Source organism: Giraffa tippelskirchi, chromosome 2 (genome assembly GCF_054371585.1).
Source record: "Giraffa tippelskirchi isolate mGirTip1 chromosome 2, T2T-mGirTip1v1.2.pri, whole genome shotgun sequence".
Taxonomy (NCBI): Eukaryota; Metazoa; Chordata; class Mammalia; order Artiodactyla; family Giraffidae; genus Giraffa; species Giraffa tippelskirchi.
Genome location: NC_137276.1, coordinates 94,780,769 through 94,800,633, shown reverse-complemented (window position 1 = coordinate 94,800,633; position 19,865 = coordinate 94,780,769). Strand labels below are relative to the sequence as shown.

The following is a 19,865-nucleotide window of genomic DNA, read 5'->3' as shown; positions in this document are numbered from 1 at the left end:
CTTCAATAGTGTGTTGCATTTCCTAAGCTTTTCATTTTACAGCAAGAATCTAAGTGCTGAGCCCACCTCCTGCTAACCTCTGTACACAAAATGGCACCCAAGCCAAAATGTTACTGTCCTGTGAAAATGATGTAGAAACAGACGATAATACCAGAACTGTTATATTCCTATCCTTGTTACAAACATCATTAAGCTTTCGGTCTCTAGCCAAATCATTTTTGACATTTGACCTTAATGCCTGTGAATTTTCTTGCTTCCCTGGTGGCTCAGATGATAAAGAATCTGCCTTCAATGCAGGAGACCCGAGTTTGATCCCTGTAAGGAAGATCCCCTGGAGAAGGGAATAGCAACCCTCTCCAGTATTCTTGCCTGGAGAATCCCGGTGGACAGAGGAGTCTGGCAGGCTACAATCCATGGGGTCACAGAGAGTCGGACATGACTGAGCAACAAACACACACACTGTGAATTCTCCAGAATCTTTGGATGTCAATCTAAATCTTTAATTTTTTTTTTAGAGATAGTTTACCTAGAAGATTTCAAAACACACTGAGATTGATTCTCTCATAACCCAAGGTAATAATGAATTCAAGAGTAAGAACAGTTCAAACTCACTGAGTGCTGTTTCTTTGAGAATTCCAGCCTCATCTCTACGGTAGCAGGTGATTAAACTTCACATTGTGTACTATCTGGCGGGGGATAAATACTATTGTGTCCAAGAGTGAGACCAGCAGTTATCAACACTTCATGGAGTAACTGTCAATTTAGAGAATGAACAGCTCCAGCGGTTGCATCCCCACCCTGTCTACTATCCTTCCCTGGATAGCAGCGATTCACTTCCCTAAAGTGAAGCATCACTTCACTCATCTTCTCCCCCCATTTCCTTTCTGACCCGTTTCTTTCCAAATCTGTCTTTGGTCACTACCACTTTCTCTTCCACAAAGGACCGAGAAGAGGTCCAAGCTGGATGCCTGGATCACAGCAGAATCCAGGAAGGATCTCAACTGGGTAGTCTTTGGGATCCTAAATTGTATAAAGTCAGCTTTTATCATAAGGGGCTTCCCTGGTAGCTCAGATGGTAAAGAATCCACCTGCAATGCAGGAGACCTGGGTTCGATTCCTGAGTTGGGAAGACCCCCTGGAGAAGGGAATGGCTACTTACTCCAGTATTCTTGCCTGGAGAATCCCATGGACAGAGGAATCTGGTGGGCTGCAGACCATGGGGTTGCAAAGAGTCAGACACGACTGAGCAACTAACACTTTAATCATAAGGGAATAATTTCAAGTTATGTTAGGCAACCCAGAAGGTAAAAGGATTACATACCGTAAGTTGAAGAGACAAAAATGTTCAAGTTGCCCTAGACTGGTACATGAATGCCAGCACCTTGCTCAACTACTGTTCATTATTAATACTATTTGTTGAGAACTTGCCACATCTAAGAATTCACCGATGGGACCCAAAACCGGCTGCCCATCTGCATCACCTGGGAAGATGTAAAAAGTATAGATTTCTGGGCCTCATCTCAGACCCTGAACCTCTGGACAGTTTTAGACCTTAGATTTCCTTAGGGGGTTGTTTTTTGGGAAAAGACTTCAATAGTTCAAGAACTTTGAAAGCTGCTGTTTAAGCATGCGGAGAAGGCAATGGCAACCCACTCCAGTACTCTTGCCTGGAAAATCCCATGGACGGAGAAGCCTGGTGGGCTGCCGTCCATGGGATCGCGAAGAGTCGGACACGACTGAGCGACTTCACTTTCACTTTTCACTTTCATGCACTGGAGAAGGAAATGGCAACCCACTCCAGTGTTCTTGCCTGGAAAATCTCAGGGACGGGGGAGCCTGGTGGGCTGCCGTCTATGGGGTCGCACAGAGTCGGAGACGACTGACGCGACTTAGCAGCAGCAGTTTAAGCATGAGGTAGGAAAAGTCAAGGCTGAGCCCGAGGACAGGCTCCTCATGCATAGGTATTATGCAGAAGGCAAGCCATCTCCTTGTTTTGCACTTAATGAGGCCATGATGGAGGAATGGCACCCAAGACAAAAACTTTGTAGCATCTGACGTGAAAACCATGGAGCATGAGCAATAAAAATGTACAGACTGCAGACGATTGGATGAAAGGCAAAGCAGCCATGGCAGCCTCCTCATTCTTTTGATCGAAAGGATTTGTTCACCCAACACAGGCGTGGAGAGGATGTCAAGTCATCCTCTAGTAACCCTGGACACATCGTAATATCATCATAATATGATTAGCATTGCCGTTTTGACCCCACACCCACACCTGTGGGTTTCGAATAGGTGCTATGGGAAAGATTCAAAATGGAGCCTGGTGGAAGTCCAAATACGGAATTACAGATGATACAATCATAGGAGAGGGAAAGGGGAGTCTCTCCCATCTAAGCCTGGGAAGATTAAGCCCATATTCACAAACTAAGCTACCCCTATTCACACCCCTCCATGTAAGAACACCTGTGCTCTTCTTATTCAAGGATGCAACTTCAGCTTCTACTCTAAATAAACTGCTTCTTTGTACACTCTTCCACACATACTGTGCTTCTAAAAAACTCTGTGCTTGCTTTATAATCTTGGTCTGTTTGGAGGCCAAGAGACGTTAAGTGACTTGTCTAAGGTTACACAGTTGAGAAGCAATCAGAAGGGTTTGGCAATTGGATGGATGTGTGGAAGATCAAGTTGGGAGGTGAAAACAGAGGTTCTGAGCTTAGGGAACCAAGGTAGAGCCAGACAAATCAGAGAAAACATTTTATGGGGGCACTTAGGGGCTAAGTTTTAGGTAAGGTGACTCTGGGGGCCATGCTGTGTGAGACCCTTTGGGGTGATAGTTAAGACGCTGCTTGGGATCAACCGGGAATGGTGCCCCATGGTAGAACCTTCCCTGGGAAACTTCACTCACTCCATTCTCTCATGAAACCCACAGATGAATATCAATTCTATATTATCTCCATTTTACTCATGAGGAACCTGGCTTACAGAGACCAGCAGTTATCAACACTTCATGGAGTAACTGTCAATTTAGAGAATGAACAGCTCCAGTGGTTGCATCCCCACCCTGTCTACTATCCTTCCCTGGATATAGCAGCGATTCACTTCCCTGAAGTGAATAATCCAAGTGCCTTGGATTATACAGTGAGGAGGCAATAGAGGTGGTAATAGAACCTGCAATTGATGGCCTGTCTCCAGGGCCAGCTCTGTGCTCTACAAGCTCTAGGCTGGCCCGTCCCATCACATCAGACCACTCCAGTTTGTGCGCTTCCAGTGGCTGCCCAAGATACCAAGAACTTCTGACTCTACATTTCCCCTGGAGCCACAGGGCTTCTCGATCCAACTGCGTGAGCCCTCCCTTTTTGGAGCAGCTGATGTTTCCCAGAGTTCATGTGCACTGTCCCCACCAGATAGCAATTGCTTACTAGGCCTACGACTCTACAGGAATTCAGAACTGGAGGAAATACACTCCAACCCTGGATGTTTTCTGATAGCTTCAGCCTTGTGGCTTACAAAATGGTACCTGGGCACTTTCAAGCCATACAGCCTGGGTGTTTGGGGGGAAGGTGTGTAGGCCTCAGGGTGTTGGGGGAGATAAATGCCCTCTCCGCCACTGTGAAGCCCCTGGGCATCTCGGCCAGCATTCCCAGAGCCCAGGGTGCCCCATGGTGTTTTCCATGGGTTCAGTCCATAAAAGACTAGTGGTCAAAATTATTTTCAAACGGGAACTCATGATCAACTAAGTTTGAGAAATGAGAAATTAAAACCAAGACAGGCTGGCTGTTTTCTATGATGAAAAACTTCACGGAGCCTTTAATCTGGAAAAGATCCTTAGTAGCTCCAACAGCAGGGTACAAGATGTAGCCTCTTTCAGCTTTGCGTGTGTGCTAAGTCTCTCAGTTGTGTCTGACTCTGTTCGACCCTATGGACTGTAGCCCGCCAGGCTCCTCTGTCCATGGGATTCTCCAGGCAAGAATACTGGAGTGGGTTGCTGTGCTCTCCTCCAGAGGAACTTCCTGATCCAGAGATCGAACCTGCTTCTCTTACATCTCCTGCATGGGCAGGTGGGTTCTTTACCACTAGCACCATCTGGGAAGCCCTTTCCCAACCTTATGTGGCTGTAGAACCCTCCACAGTGGGATTTCCAGCTGGTTAGGGTTTCACAGAACGTAATACAGGAAGGGCTGACAAACCCCTCCTGAGGCCTTTATCTCTGTCTCCTGGTCCCTGCAATTGTGAAAAGATCCCCTGTTCAATTTTTCTCCCTTTAAGGCAACAGTTGCCTTGTTTGGAATGGAGGACTAAACAGGACCAAGTGGTCAAGTATTTCTGATTTAAAAATGAATCCTTCCTTAAAATTGCTAAAAGCTGAAAAAGAATGTCTTCCATCTTCCAATCGGTATAAACATGTGCTTATGCTAGGCAGAGGCTAATATCACCCTCCAACTCATGTTTCTCTCCTTCTGCCCCAGCAATACAGCCTAATGAGCCAGGTGATGTCTGGGAGTCTAACTTCAGCCACATCCCTGGTCACTAGGGTCCAGATCTGGAAGCAGTACAGAGAAGCAGCTGTAAGTGGAGTTATTTACTAATTGCATCAGGCTATTTTGAGGATTAAATGTGATGGTGTAGGAGAGTTCTGCCTGGGAGCTGGTGGCTATGGTAATGGCTCCTTAAGTGGTAGCTGCTGGCATCATTGAAATCAGCCCCCTGATTGCACAGGCTGGTTTCCTCAGAGTCCTTTGCATTTTTCCAGATACTCCCTGTACCTCTGCTCCCTGAATCCCTGCCCCTCTCCACCCAGCCTCACCTGCTCCAGCACGTTCTACGCTTTCTTGCCTCCTTCCTCACCTGCTTTCCAGGCCCAGAATTTTAGCTCCCAGGAGGCACTACCTGACATTTTCCTCTTTTTCATGGGGTTCATTGTTCTTTTCTCCAAAGTCTCAACTCTATGAGGACAAGGACTATGTTGGCTTTTTGCTCTGTGTCCCCATAGAACCAGGCCCAGGGCTGGGCACACAGTAGGAGCTCAAGAGATACTTATGGATTGGTTAATGTGAGCACTGTGGTCTAGGACAGAGGTTCTCCAAGTGAGACCCCTGGGCCAGCAAGTAAGTACATGAGAACCTTTTAGAAATGTATATTCTGGGATCCACCCTAAACCTACAGTAGAGGGTTGGGCCCTTTTTGTTTTTACAAGCCTTCCAAGCAATTCTGCTCATGTCCATGTTTAGAATTCCTGGTATAAAAGGGTGAGGGTGAAATCTGGGCAAAGATCCTGTCTCTGATCTCCCAGCTGTGTGACCTCTGAGAAGTTACTTTCCTGTCCTGAGTCTGTTTCTCATAGTAAAGTGGGGAAAGAAAGCTCATCTCATAGCATTGTTTATGTAAGGATTCCGTTAAAATGATAGGTAAGTGCTTTACTCAGTGCCAAGGAGCTGGTGGGTATTTGATGCAATTGGCCCCCACTCTTTGATCTTTTCTGTTCTGGTCAAACAGTGGTCAGGGAGGCCTGATGGTCTAATGGTTAGAATTCCAGGCTTTCACTGCCAGGGGCCGTGTTCAATCCTTGACCAGGGAACTGAGGTCCTGCAAGCCACACAACATGGCCAAAGATAAATAAAAATATTTTTTAAATGCTTAAAAAACAAAACAGTGGCCAGATCAGCATCCAGATCCTATTTATGCATCTCCACAGCCATCTGCCACTCCACACAGCCCAAGGGTTCTAGACTCTGAAGGAACAGTCAGAACGGTGACTAATCTATGCTCTCCCTCCCTCATACAGCCCCGGCTTGCCACAAGGGCATTTAATCCAGCCTGACCAGACCTTCGTTTGCATGGATTGGTTTTCTCACTCCATAGTTTGGCCAAAGGATAGAAACTTGAGCTCCTGCTCTAGCCCTCTGTGCTGAGTGAGGTCCGGGCTGTACTAAACCCTGCTGGAGCCACAGGTAGGAGACGAGGAAAGAAAACCACGAGTCACGTGTCAACCAGATGAAACAGAGGGGAGGGCGTCACACAAAACCACGGCTGACTCTTGAATGACACAGGTTTGAACTCTGCAGGTCCACTGATATATGGATTTTTTTCAGTAGTAGCTACAGAACTACACCATCTGTGGTTGGTTAAATTTGCAGATGCAAAGCCACGGATACGGAGGAACTACGTATATAAGGAGGGCTAGCTGTAAGTTCTGCGCACAGTTTTGACTGTGTGAAGAGTCAGGACCCTAAACATGCCCCCACTGTTGTTCAAGGGTCAACTGTACTAAGGAAAAATTGGGAATTACAGAGAAATTTAGAATTCTAAATTTAAGTGGTCTTTAGAGAGCAAGTCTATTTTTACTCCACAGATATGGAAATCAAAGCTCAGAGAATTTAAGTGACCAGTTCAGAGGTACCCAGCTAGGAAGCGCTCCTGACTGTTTGCCTACAAGTACATTCTGTTTATCATTTACAACTAAGACTCCCCAAACAGAAATTATTGCTTGTCCCTAGTTGTTCAGAGAGGTAGATCGCACCTAAAAATGTCTATTGCCAAGAGAACAGGTTTGTCCTGGAAATACCAGCCCCAGTCAGTCTTTCTGACCAGCGCCAGGGAATCTTTTTAGAGGCTCTATGCAAATTGAATCAAACATTGTTTTTTCTCTGGATTGAAAAATAGCTTGGCCTCTTGGCTACCCTTTACCATGTGTGCCAGCTAGTTAATCATGTCACCTCTGCTCCACCCCAGGGAAGGGAGCCAAACATTCTCTTGGTGGATTCTTGATATTTCTAATCAAAAGGAAAGGTTTAACTGCTGCTGTAGAATACACAAGCACACACACACAGAGATTACAAAAACACTTCCTCTTTGTACTTTGCAGGGAAAATTATTTTCCTGATACGGTATTGGTATTTAAACGCCAGGGTTATCAAATATATTTGATCTGCTTTCCTGGATTAAAGGTATCTCTGAGCTTGATTTATAGCCAGGTGAAATGAATTTCTATTTCAGAGGAAAAGGTCCAAAGGCAAGCTATTTCTGAATAATATATATGGCTTGTAGCTGCCGCAGAAGAAAAAAAACCCACTGAAGTGACTTTATTAAAGCATACTTTTCATAACTGCATTTTGAACAATGCAAGCCATAAAGTTGAAATATGAGTATGCTACTCAACATTAAAATGCTTTGTAATGTGCTTGTGGAAAAAGCTAAAGTTGTAGGCTAAAAGGGCAGGCGAGCTTTGTAAATTAAAGAGCAGAGATGCACACGGATTCATCACATGAAATCTGAGACCCATTCCAAGTGCAGCTTCCATGGACTTCGAACCTGGACTCTTAATTCACAAGTCATCAGCACTCAGGCAGTTGTGAGAAGCAGAGTGAAAGAGCAGTCTTCTCCATCTTTCCATGCCATTTCCTCCTCTGGATAATCCATTAAGAGAGGAACTGTCCTTGCCCCCTCCTGCCTCCTCCTCTCTCACCCTCATGGACTTCTCCAAATATACTCAAAGCCATCCCTAGACAGCAGAGGCAGGCTGGAGACCCTGGGGTGCCTCCATGCCCCCTTGTACTTTTTATCTCTATGCAAATTGAATCAAACACTGCTTCTCCTCTAGGTTGAAAAAATGGCTTGGTGCCCCACCCATAGTCTGGCCCTCACCATTGGGATGGAGGTCAGGGAGGAGGGGCTGCCAGTACACACCAGGGAAGACCCATAGGAAGGGACCAAACTTATCTTCACCTGGGTTTTTCCAACAGCACTGTGCCTGTTTGAAAATCCAATCAAGTAAAGATTTTGGCAAGTGTCTAAATTCATTGATTTGTGAGGACCAGGAGCAATTTAAATGTCGTGAAACTAACTCTTTGTTAGGTCATCAGACATTCATTCATACATTCATTTATTCATTCATTTCTACACAGGGACTCTGAATTATTCTCTTGCAGTGTTTCTGCAGTGTCTCTACAGTGTTCTGAGTGTTTCTCCTGCCTTCTTTGGAGGTCCCCATCCTGACGAACCTTGCTCACTATGAAGCTCCCTCTCCCCTAACTCCATATTAGTACCCTCACCTGGGAGAAGGAAATGGCAACCCACTCAAGTGTTCTTGCCTGGAGAAACCCAGGGACAGAGGAACCTGGTGGGCTGCTGTCCATAGGGTTGCACAGAGTCGGACACGACTGAAGTGACTTAGTAGCAGCAGCAGCACCTGGGACAGTGCTGCAGCAAGGGCTTGGGAGTTAGAAGCAGACACACTGGGCTCCTGTCTGAGCAACACCATTTTCCAGCCAGAAGTGACCCCAGGAAAGTTTCTCCACTTTCCTGACCTTCAACTTCTTTACCCCTTAAAATGGCAAGCATTCCTTTGGCTTTATCCCTGACTCTACCCTCAGTTCTAGATCTTATATCAAGATGCCAATTTTAACACTCTCCTTGGATGCATCACAGCCATCTGAAATCAAAATAAGCAACTCAGAATTCTTAATGCATTCCCCCCTAACCGGCACCCCTATCCAAACTTACTCCTCTCCATGTCTCCCCATGTCAGCTGAGTTATGGTCTTCCTAACTATGCAGGCTTCAACCTGGGGGCCACCTGCATTTCTTCCCATTTAATTTTCATCTGAAAGCCCTGTTGGCTTTATCTCCAAAATATTCGCTGAAACTCTATCTTCTCTTCTTTAGTCCTGGGCGTCGCCCCAACCCGATGCACCATCATTTCTTGCCTGAACAACACAGAAACCTCCTTAGTGGGCCTGCTTGTTTCTAGTCTTGCCTTCCTGTGATTCATTCTTCACACTGTAGCCACAGCAAACCTTAAAGAATATAAATAAGATGGATTAAGTCTGCCCATCGTAAGGCCTGACCTACCACTGGGTTCACCACATGCCCAGCACACCAGCCTTTGCATGTTTCTCTAACACACCCAGAGCCTGCGTACTTGCTGTACCCGAAACATCGCTTCTCGGCATTCAAGCCTCAGCTCCAGCGTCACTTCCTCAGACAGCCTTCCCTGACCACCCATCACTCTCTTCCCAAAAATTCCTTTCTAAAGTACATCATCTTAAACTGTTACTCTCTCTCCTACTAGCATGCACCCTCCACAAAGGAAGGGAGTTTGTTGCCTCATTTACTACACTTCGCCAATGCCCAGAGCACTTCCTGGTGTGCCATAGGTGCTCATGCATTTGTTGAAACTGAATTAATTAAATGAATGAAAAAATGTATAGGAAGCTCATGATAGCATGATACTTATCATGGCGTGAGAATTGTTTGTACATGTGCTCATCTCTGATGTTACACTTTGGTTCCTTCAAAGTGTAAGGCTTTTGAACCTTGTGGGTAATCAGGAAATGCTTCCTGGCATAGACCACTCAGGTGGGAGCTCCTTCAATCTCTAAGGCTACTGCCGTCCTGGTAAAATTTTTCAGAGACCCACTAGGACTTTTTGCAGTGGCCATTGCTCTTTTAAATCTGTGCATGAAAATTTCAATGAAAAGATGCTCTTTATAGAAGATGATCCTCACTTTTTTGTGTGAATTAAGGGAATTGTATTTTTCCTGATGTTTACAATATTTGGAATAAAAATTTCCCAAAAGATTCTAAGTTCAATGTTAACTAGGTATTTTCAGAACAGATGCCTTCCATTATACATTCCTATTTTCCTGATTAAAGTTACATGGTGGTGTTTTATTTTCTAGGCTCTCACATTTTCTTGCCTTTTCTCCACTTGGTCACCAAATCTAGTCTGTTTCCTGCTATAGACAACTCCCTGGTTGCCCTCCTTGGCAACGCTCTTGTGTCTTCCCAGGGCCACTGTAACCACTTCTTCAGTTCTCTGACCATCTCTGCTGATCTGTTTACACCCTGGCTGTCAGGGCATTCATGGACTCTCTATCCTCTCTACAGTTCTTCCCAGGATTCTCTTCTTGCATGATGCCCTTGGGTGATGTCCACATGTGGTGATACACCACTTCATGATCCAGCCCTGGTAACTTTTTGACTCTTCTTGCCCCACTGCCTTGGTAATATGACTCCTGCTTCCCTTGGCCACATACATCCTTATCAATCTAAACTTGGCATGTGCCCACAGGGCCAGAGCTAACTCTATCTCTGTGTGGAGCACTCCTCTCCTTCCTTCAAAACTCCACCCAGAAGTACGTAGGAAGACTTCACGCGTGCCTGCTCAGTCACTCAGTCACGTCCAACTCTTGTGACCCTATGGACTGTAGCCCACTGGGCTCCTCTGTCCATGGGATTTTCCAGGCAAGAATACTGGGGTGGGTTGCCATTTCCTCCTCCAGGGGAGTTTCCCAAACCAGGGATTGAACCCAAGTCTCCTGTGTCTCTGGCATTGCAGACTGATTCTTTACCACTGAGCCATCAGGGAAGCCCAAAGAATAAGCATCTACAATTTTAGCTAATTGGTTTTTTTAAATTATTATTATTTTATTTGGCTGTGCTGGGTCTTAGTTGCAGCATGTTGGATCTAGTTCCCTGACCAGAGATCAGACTCAAGCCCCCTGCTTTGGAATCACAGAGTCTTAGCCACTGGACCACTGGGGAAGTCCCAGGAAGCCTTCAATGACCCATCTATTGTAGCTCTCCAACCACCACCCCCTCCGCCACACACACTTAAAAAAAAAAAACTATGTAAATTTCAGATGTACAGCATAATAATTCATCTGTGTAGACTGCAGAGTGATTCTCACCACAAGCCTGGTTACCATCCATCACCACACAGCTTACACACTTCCGGTCACCATTGTTCTATTGTGACTATAGTCCTTTCAGGCCCAAGGGACAGAATCACCTGCTGTCCCATCTGTGGCAGATTATACTTTCTTAAATAGCTGCAACACTATGTCTCATCCTACTGGATGTTCTTACGATGTGATTTTGACATTTTGAGAGGTGGGGTCTACGTACCTTTCCTTTGAATATAGGTGGACTCAGGACTGCTTCAACCAATAGAATACAACAAAAGGGATGCTATGTGACTTCTGGGTTTGGGTCAAAAAAGGTCATTCAGCTGCTGCCTCCTCTCTCTTTGCACACAGCCAGGGTGATGTAAGGAAACCCAGGCCATGAGGGACACTACAAATAGACACCCACAGCCCTGGCTGAGGTCTCAGGGGCTGGCCAGCACTGAATGTCAGACACAGGAACAAAGAAGCCTTTGAGATGGCCCCAGGCACTGTCCTGCTACAATGGAGTGAGATCCTCCTAGTAAGACCTCTCTAGGTGAGAGGTCAGCTCCCATAACTACGAGAGGCATAATAAAATCACTGTATAAGAAAAGAAAGCTACTACGTTTTGGGGGGGATTTAATCACACTGTAATAGAAAACAGGAATGCAACTTGTACATGGCTATAGCTTGAATGGCTGCACCACTTTGAGCTCTTTGAGAACAGAGACTGGGCCTGGGCCTGCCTCAGATGGCACAGTCCCTGGCTCCCATGGGCAACGTCTAAAGCTTTGGTAAAGAAGCTGAGTGATCCCCCATGTACGTGCAGTGCTGGCTTCACTCTGGAGCAGAGTGAATGGACTCTCCCCTGCGGTCCTGTCACAGCACTGGAACCTCACTATGAGGGGTCTGCCCCTTAGACTGAAGATCGCTCCTCCATTCTCTGACCCCCTGATCCAAGTTGAAGGAGGACCTCAGGGCATGACAGATTCCTCAGGGAAGAGTAGTTCACTGGCTGCTCTCCTCACTGTCAGGAAAGAATCTAGGGCCTTAAGGAACACCAGGAAACAAGGTACCATTGACCATTGGCACTCACTCTCTGAATAGCTAATGACCTGGCTAATTTGGGGCAAGCCCAAAGGTTGCTCTGACATGTCACTGCTGAGGCTGGCAGCCAGGTCATGTGGGGAGGCCGGGTGTGGAGTGAGTTGCCAGCTGGGAACAAAGCCAGTTTGTCCCCCAACCCCCCCCGCCAAAAAAAAAACAGTACTTCCTTCCTCCGGAACTAGCTTCCAGGTTCACAGAGAAAGCCGACTCCTTGGTGCTAGGGACTAAGGTCTAAGAAAGTGAAGGCTCTTTGGTAGGGGATGGAGTTGAACTTAGTGATATTTCTGTTTCTGGGGACTTGGGAGGATCTCCACATATGTCCTTCCCAAATGCCAAGGGCCTCATGCTCCAGGGGGCAAGAAAGCCAGGCTTCAACTTGTCAATATTGGGGCGGTAACCTTTGTCTTGTGGGGTGGATGTGGAGGGAATTGTACGGGTCTGTTGGGTTTCTGTTAGCAGATTCAATTGCAGGGTGGTGAGTGGGGACGAGCAGCCCCACTCAGCTGTTTCTGGCTGAGCCCTTGAGACCTGTCTCCAGTCACCGCCAGTGCCTGCCTGGCCCACTTGTGTCCCCGTGGGCAGATGAGCGGGGTCAGGTGTCCTCTCTTGGAGTGGGAAGGTGACCCTGGCAGTGGTGTTTCTGCACAAAGAATCATGGGTTCTAGCTGGGGCACATTCCTAGGACACCATAGGAACACAGAAGCAGCTGGGCAAGTCGAGGCAAGGAGCACACCCTCATTCTAGGGTTAGCTAGTACCATTCCCTATGGTGTTAGTCTCTACCAGGAACTGTGAGCCCACCCCTCTGCGCTGCAGAGACTGGTACCAAGAGGCCAAGCTGTTGGCTCGCTAGAGTGAAATCAACATAGTAAGATGTTGAATGAAAAGTCGTGACTGCAGCTCTGAGAGATAAGAGGTGTCCAATGCCAAGGAGAACCAGAAAGGCCACTCCCTCCAAAACCTCCTACAACAAGACATTCACACATCACATTCCCGATCCAAGCACCCTTCCTCCATCAGGAGGCTGTAAGTTGAGGTGAAAGAGTCAGTGGAAGGCTGTTTTAGAAGAAGATTGTTTGAAAGAGCTGACAGGGTGCCCTGCTTCCTGGCATCCCCCAGAGGGGTCAGGGGATGGTAACAGGACTGCATGCCTTTCACCTCCAGCCTAGAAAGAGCGGCTCCAGGGGCCCACCCTGTACAGAAGAAAACTAATCTGAGACTTGATTTTGTACCTAAAGTCACCACAGGACTTTTTATTATTTAAGAATAAGCGGCAAAGGACACAAAATTGCTTTTCGATTACATTCCATGAGTTGGGCTTGTTCAGTTTACTGCAGAGAGCTTGAAACCACCAAATAGCTTTTGTTAAAGTACTTTCAGTCATTCCAAATAACAAGCACATCCAGCATCATCTGGAGAAACAAGCAAGGCTGGTATCTCTATTTGGTGGATGAAGAGACTGGGTCAGAAAGGTTAAAAAACTGGTCAGAGAGAAAGCCTCAGCTGAACTTCTGGTTTGATTTCCTCCTCTGTATGATGTTGTTCAGAATCCTAGTCCCGAGCTCAGCTCCAGAGCATTTACCCACGTGTAGAGGCAGGATTCCATTTTCTATCCTCACTCAGTACTAAAAGCAGGGGCAACAGGGTTAGGGCTCTGGCAGGAGGATTTTTTTACCTCCTCCCTCCTCTCCCAAGTGTATTGGTAACACTCTGTGTGTGTGTGCAGGCTAGGTTGCTTCAGCTGATCTGACTCTTTGCAACCCTTATGGATGGTAGCCTACCAGGCTCCTCTGTCTATGGGATTCTCCAGGCAAGAATACCAGAGTGATGGGATGGGAAGGGAGGTTGGAGGGGGGTTCAGGATGGGGAACACATGTAAATGCATGGCTGATTCATGTCAATGTATGGCAAAAACCAATACAATATTGTAAAGTAATTAGCCTCCAACTAAAATTAAAAAAAAAAGAATACTAGAGTGGGTTGCCATGCCCTCCTCCAGGGGATCTTCCTGACTCAGGGATTGAACCCACATCTCTTACGTCTCCTGCATTGGTAGCTAGGTTCTTTACCACTAGCACCACCTGGGAAGTCCAACACTGTAGCCAGGAGGAAAAAAAATCTGTTCAGTGTTGGAAACATGTCTAAAGTCCATGGAAAAAATTCCAGTCTCTGAAAATTGCACAACATGTCACATGAGCTCTCCTTATTCATTGACACGATGGAAGTGTCACCAAGGTAGAAGTGAATGGCACAGAAAAACCTATGATTCCCATTCTTGATGAGACATTCTATCATCACATCCAAATTATTGGGCCTCAAACCCCACTTGCAGCCATGTTTCTCATGCTTGGTATAGAGAAGTTCCAGTTGGGAACTCTCTCTGTGGAGAGATCTAAAGCTAGAAAAGGTGATCCAGAGGCCATCACAGGAATAAGGACAGGCAAGGTTCCTTGTCTGGGGCCTGGCCTACAGTGTGTGCTAAGCCACTTTCAGTCGTGTCCGACTCTTTGAGACCCCTTGGACTGTAGGTCGCCAGGCTTCTCTGTCCATGGGATTCTCCAGGCAAGAATACTGGAGTGGGTTGCCACTTCCTTCTCCAGGGGATCTTCCCAACCCAGGGATTGAACCTGCATCTCTTGTGTCTGCTGCTTTGGCAGGAGGATTCTTTACCACTAGCACCACCTGGGGCCTACAGTAGCTGCCCCCAAAATTGAACTCCCCTCCATGGGCCCAGCTCCTCTGGTTTCATGTTTTTTCTGCCTGCCCCACAAGAGATCCCACAAGAGATTAACTCAGTACACATGCTGATGGAGCCCCTGGACTGGTATCTAGTTCAGAAGTCAGGTGAGCAGTAAATTGTCTGGCCTATGTGACGAAAGCCCTTCCTAGCCTTCTGTGGGCCTGACTTTCTCTCAGCTGAGAGATTTGTTAATCACTCTTTTTTTGCTTCTCCACTGCAAGACTAACAAAGGAGCAATGCAGGGGTCATCTGTGCATAATATCAGATCCAGCTGGTGGTGATCACAAGGCAAGGAGACCTGCCGTCAGTGAATCTTTTCTGTGTGCCAAGAACCTTCTAGACATAGCCTCATTTATTATTGTTCCCAGCTTGCCAATGAGGAATCTGAGCCTCAGCAAATGAGTATGGCCTGCCTGATACTACACAGCTGGTAAGAAGCACAGAGCAAGACTTGCACAGAGGTCTGGGGAACTCCACAGTGGCATTGTCAGAGGGGCCAGACCACAGTCCTTACGAAGCTGCCCTCTCTCTCCCTTTTTCACCTCCCCTCTCTCCCACCTCCTGCATCCCCCTTACCCAGGGCCTTCATGTAGCCTTCAAAGTTGTCATTACTCTCCATCTCCCAGGTTCCATTCTGGTCCCTTGTCATGGTGGTGGCCTCTGGTTACTGTGGGTGTGTGCTGGATGGCAAGGAGAAAGCTGCAGGGAGAACATGTTAGAATGAGCTACTTTTATAATACAGTGGGCCAGGCTTATGACTTTGAAGATAACAAGCTCAAAGGTCACAAGTACAACCCAAAGGAACTTTCCTTTCCTTTGCAAAGCTCAGCAGGACTATGAGCAATGTACACTCAAAACCTGGCACAGCCAGGCATGGGTGTCCTGGTGAGCTCATTTTTGGCTGGTTTGGCTCCTTCAGAACCCTGGCCCCATACAGAACACTCTGTCCAGCAAATACCCAGTGCCCACCCCTCATGTACAACAGGCCACCAGCTCCCAGGCTTCAAACCTCAGCTGGAGCCTCTTAGCTGTGTAGCCAGCATTTCTGGCCTGGCTGGTGAAGCCAAGAAATGAGAACTCACACCTGTTTACCTCTACTCTACTTTGGGCTGGGCACCAGACATCCTCATCTTATTTTCTTACAAGAGCTCTGAGCTATGTTTAAACATCTCCATTTTACAGATGAGAAAGTATCAAGGAGGTGAAATCACATGCCAAGTAACTACTGGTCAGTGGTCAACCTGGGATTCAAATCCAGGTCTGTCTGGCTCCAATGCTCTAAGGAAAAGAGTTTTGTTAAAACAGGGTGCTAAAGGAGGAGGGGGCTAAGATGGCGGAGGAATAGGACGGGGAGACCACTCTCTCCTCCACAAATTTATAGAAAGAACATCTGAACGCTGAGCAAACTTCACAAAACTACTTCTGAACGCTGGCAGAGGATGGCAGGCATCCAGAAAGACAGCGCATTATCTTCGAAAGCAGGTAGGAGAAATTATAAAAGATAAAAAGAGAGACCAAAGTGTTAGGGACGGAGACCCGTCCTGGGGAGGGAGTCGTAAAAGAGGAGAAATTTCCAAGCACCAGGAAACCCTCTCACCGGCGGGTTTGGGGGAAGATTTCGAATCTCGGAGGGCAACGTAACTGGGAGAAAAAATAAATAAACCCCACAGATTACGTGCCTAAAGGCAACTCCCAGCAAAGAACCCCAGACGCTCACATCCGCCACCAGCAAGTGGGGGCTGAACGGAGAGGAGCCGGTGGCACTGCTTAGGGTAAGGACTGGGCCCGAACGCCCTGAGGGCAATCTGAGGGAGCTAACGTGAGATAGTAACCTAAACTGTGGCACAGCCAGAGAGAGAGAACTATCCCGCGAAAAGCTCAAATCTAAGGCGCTGCTGGCCCGCTCACAGAACAAAGGGCTGAGCGATACCAGAGGAGAGCTAGCTGGCTGAGGGCCGCCCCATCCCCCGCCGGACACAGCAGGCAGGCGGGGCCAGCCAGAGCTGGAAAGGGGCAAACTCGGCCCCAGAGAGGGCACCCCCTACCAATCTGCAAACAGGCTCCCAGTTTCTAAACAAAGACTGCCTGCGATCCCGGAGGGTCGCTAGCCGCTGGGAGGGTCGCAGCCAGAGACCAGCTCCCCAGAACCGACACAAAGCGCACCGGAGCCGGGCGCGCCTGCAAACCGAGGCGGGGACCAGGGAGGTGATAAGCCGCACTGCCCCAACAGGGGAGAGTGCGCTCGCCAAACTCCTGGCTGCCTGAGCTGCTCCGACCGGGAACAGCACAAACCACGGGCCCAACCGAGTCTGCGCCTTTGTGGAGTACTTGGGAACCTGAGCCTGAGCGGCTTAGACCTGGGAAGTGCACGCATCTCAGGGCCCACTCGCCGGCTGAGTAACCTGAAGCCTGAGCAGGGTAGATGGGGAAAGCACACATGCCGTGAGCGGGGGCGAACCCAGTGCAGCCGAGACACTGCGAGCTCGCCACACAGACGCCAGTGATATAGGTTTGCAGTGTTCCTCCTTCCCCACAGCACGACTGAACAAGCGAATCTAAAGAGACCACCTCTGCCCCTTTGTGGCAGGGCGGAAATTGGATACTGAAGAGACCTCCAAACAGAAGCCAAATAAGCAGAGGGAAGCGCTTTGGAAGTGACAGGCCAACAGATTAAAATCCCTGTAGTTAACACCGACTGCATTGAAAGGGGCCTATAGATCTTGAAAAGTATAAGCAGGAACAAGGATCTATCTGAAACTGAACAGGCCCCACACTGCTCACAACAGCCCCAGAGAAAGTCCGGGATATATATTTTTACTATTATCATGTTTTTTTTTAATTTTTTTTCTTTCTTTTTTCTTTAAGTCCTCTATTACACCTTTAATTTTCATTTTCATAACCCACTATTACCTTGCAAAAAAAAAAACCTCTATTTTTAAAGCAAACTGAATACATATATCTTATACCTTTTATGTTTTCTTTTTTTTACTGTTTCTTTTTTTCACTGTTTTACTGTTTTTTTTCTTTTTACACTGTTTTCTTTTTTTATATTGTATGTTTTATAAGAGTCTAATCTCTACTCTAAATTTTTAATCTTTGTTTTACATATTTGATATCAATTTTGTACATTTAAGAATCCAATCTTTAGTACCCATTTTTACTCAGGAGTGTGATTACTGGCTTGATTACTCTCTCCCCCTATTGACACTCTTTCTTCTCCACCAGGGAACCTCTATCTCCCCCACCTCCTCCTTCTCTTCTCAACCCAATTCTGTGAATCTCTGAGGGTGTTCTGGGTACTGGAGAACACTTCGGGAACAGAATACTGCCCAGATCTCTCTCTCCCCTCTTGATTCCTCCCTTTCTACTCATGGTCACCTCTATTACCTTCCTCCCCCCTCTCTTTGTATCTCTGTGAACCGCTCTGAGGGTTCCAGACTGTGGAGAGCACAGAGGGAAGTGCTTGCTGGCTAGATTGCTCTCTCCACGTTTGAGTCCCCCTCTTCTCCTCCTAGTCACCTCAAACTCCCCCCCCCTCACTTCACCTTTCCATGTAACTCAGTGAACCTTGCTGGGTATCCCTCACTGTGGAGAATCTTTTCACCATTAACCTAAAAGTTTTATAATTGATGCTGTATGGAAGGAGAAGTCTTGAGGCTACTGCAAGAATAAGACTGAAAGCCAGGGGAAACATTAATTAATAAGAGATCATCCAATAGCCTCCATGTATACACTGAAACCAAGCTCCACCCAAGAGCCAATAAGTTCCAGAGCAAGACATACCACGCAAATTCTCCAGCAACGCAGGAACATAGCCCTGAGCATCAATATACAGGCTGCCCAGAGGCACACCAAATCCATAGACATCTCAAAACTCAATACTGGTCACTCCATTGCACTCTAGAGAGAAGAAATCCAGCTCCACCCACCAGAACACCGACACAAGCTCCCTCATCCAGGAAGCCTTGACAAGCCACCCGTCCAACCCCACCCACAGTGAGGAACCTCCACAATAAAGAGGAACTTCAAACTACCAGAATACAGAAAGGTCACGCCTAACACAGCAATCTAAACAAGATGAAAAGGCAGAGAAATACTCAGCAAGTAAAGGAAAATGAGAAATGCCCACCAAACCAAACAAAAGAGGAAGAGATAGGGAATCTATCTGAAAAAGAATTTAGAATAATGATAATAAAAATGATCCAAAATCTTGAAAGCAAAATGGAGGTACAGATAAATAGCCTGGAGACAAGGATTGAGAAGATGCAAGAAATGTTTATCAAGGACCTAGAAGAAATAAAAAGGAGTCAATATATAATGAATAATGAAATAAAGGAGATAAAAGACACTCTGGAGGGAACCAACAGTAGAATAACGGAGGCAGAAGATAGGATAAGTGAGGTAGAAGATAGAATGGTGGAAATAAACGAAGCAGAGAGGAAAAAAGAAAAAAGAATCAAAAGAAATGAGGAAAACCTCAGGGACCTCTGGGACAATATGAAGTGCCCCAACATTCGAATCATAGGAGTCCCAGAAGAAGAAGATAAAAGGAAAGGCCATGAAAAAATACTCGAGGAGATAATAGTTGAAAAAATTTCCCTAAAATGAGGAAGGAAATAGTCACAGAAGTCCAAGAAACCCAGAGAGTCCCAAACAGGATAAACCCAAGGCGAAACACCCCAAGACACATATTAATCAAATTAACAAAGATCAAATACAATGAACAAATATTAAAAGCAGCAAGGGAAAAACAAGAAATAACACACAAGGGGATTCCCATAAGGATAACAGCTGATCTTTCAATAGAAACTCTTCAGGCTAGAAGGGAATGGCAAGACATACTTAAAGTAATGAAAGAGAATAATCTACAACCCAGATTACTGTACCCAGCAAGGATCTCATTCAGATATGAAGGAGAATTCAAAAGCTTTACAGACAAGCAAGAGCTGAGGGAATTCAGCACCACCAAACCAGCTCTCCAATAAATGCTAAAGGATTTTCTCTAAACAGGAAACACAGAAAGGATGTTTAAACACGAACTCAAAACAACAAAGTAAATGGCAACGGGATCATACTTATCAATAATTACCTTAAATGTAAATGGGTTGAATGCCCCAACCAAAAGACAAAAGCTGGCTGAATGGATACAAAAACAAGACCCCTATATATGCTGTCTACAAGAGACCCACCTCAAAACTAGGGACACATACAGATTGAAAGTGAAGGGATGGAAAAACATATTTCATGCAAACGGAGACCAAAAGAAAGCAGGAGTCGCAATACTCATTTCAGATAAAATAGACTTTAAAATACAAGCTGTGAAAGGGGACAAAGAAGGACACTACATAAGGGTCAA

General features: G+C 46.4%; 1 protein-coding gene and 1 long non-coding RNA gene across 2 annotated transcripts in view; one reads left to right on the top strand and one right to left on the bottom strand.

The window, feature by feature from the left end:
• Window positions 1-19,865, top strand: part of LOC145539833 (uncharacterized) — a 386,573-nt gene that overhangs the window by 46,013 nt on the left and 320,695 nt on the right. The gene's annotated exons all lie outside the window — the stretch shown is intronic.
• RBP2 (retinol binding protein 2) overlaps window positions 1-19,865 on the bottom strand; it is a 44,257-nt gene that overhangs the window by 13,939 nt on the left and 10,453 nt on the right. The window contains exon 2 of the mRNA XM_081574018.1: window positions 15,086-15,208. Within this exon, the coding sequence (XP_081430144.1) occupies window positions 15,086-15,158 (73 nt within the window). The 5' untranslated portion in view covers window positions 15,159-15,208. The remainder of the gene's footprint in view (window positions 1-15,085; window positions 15,209-19,865) is intronic.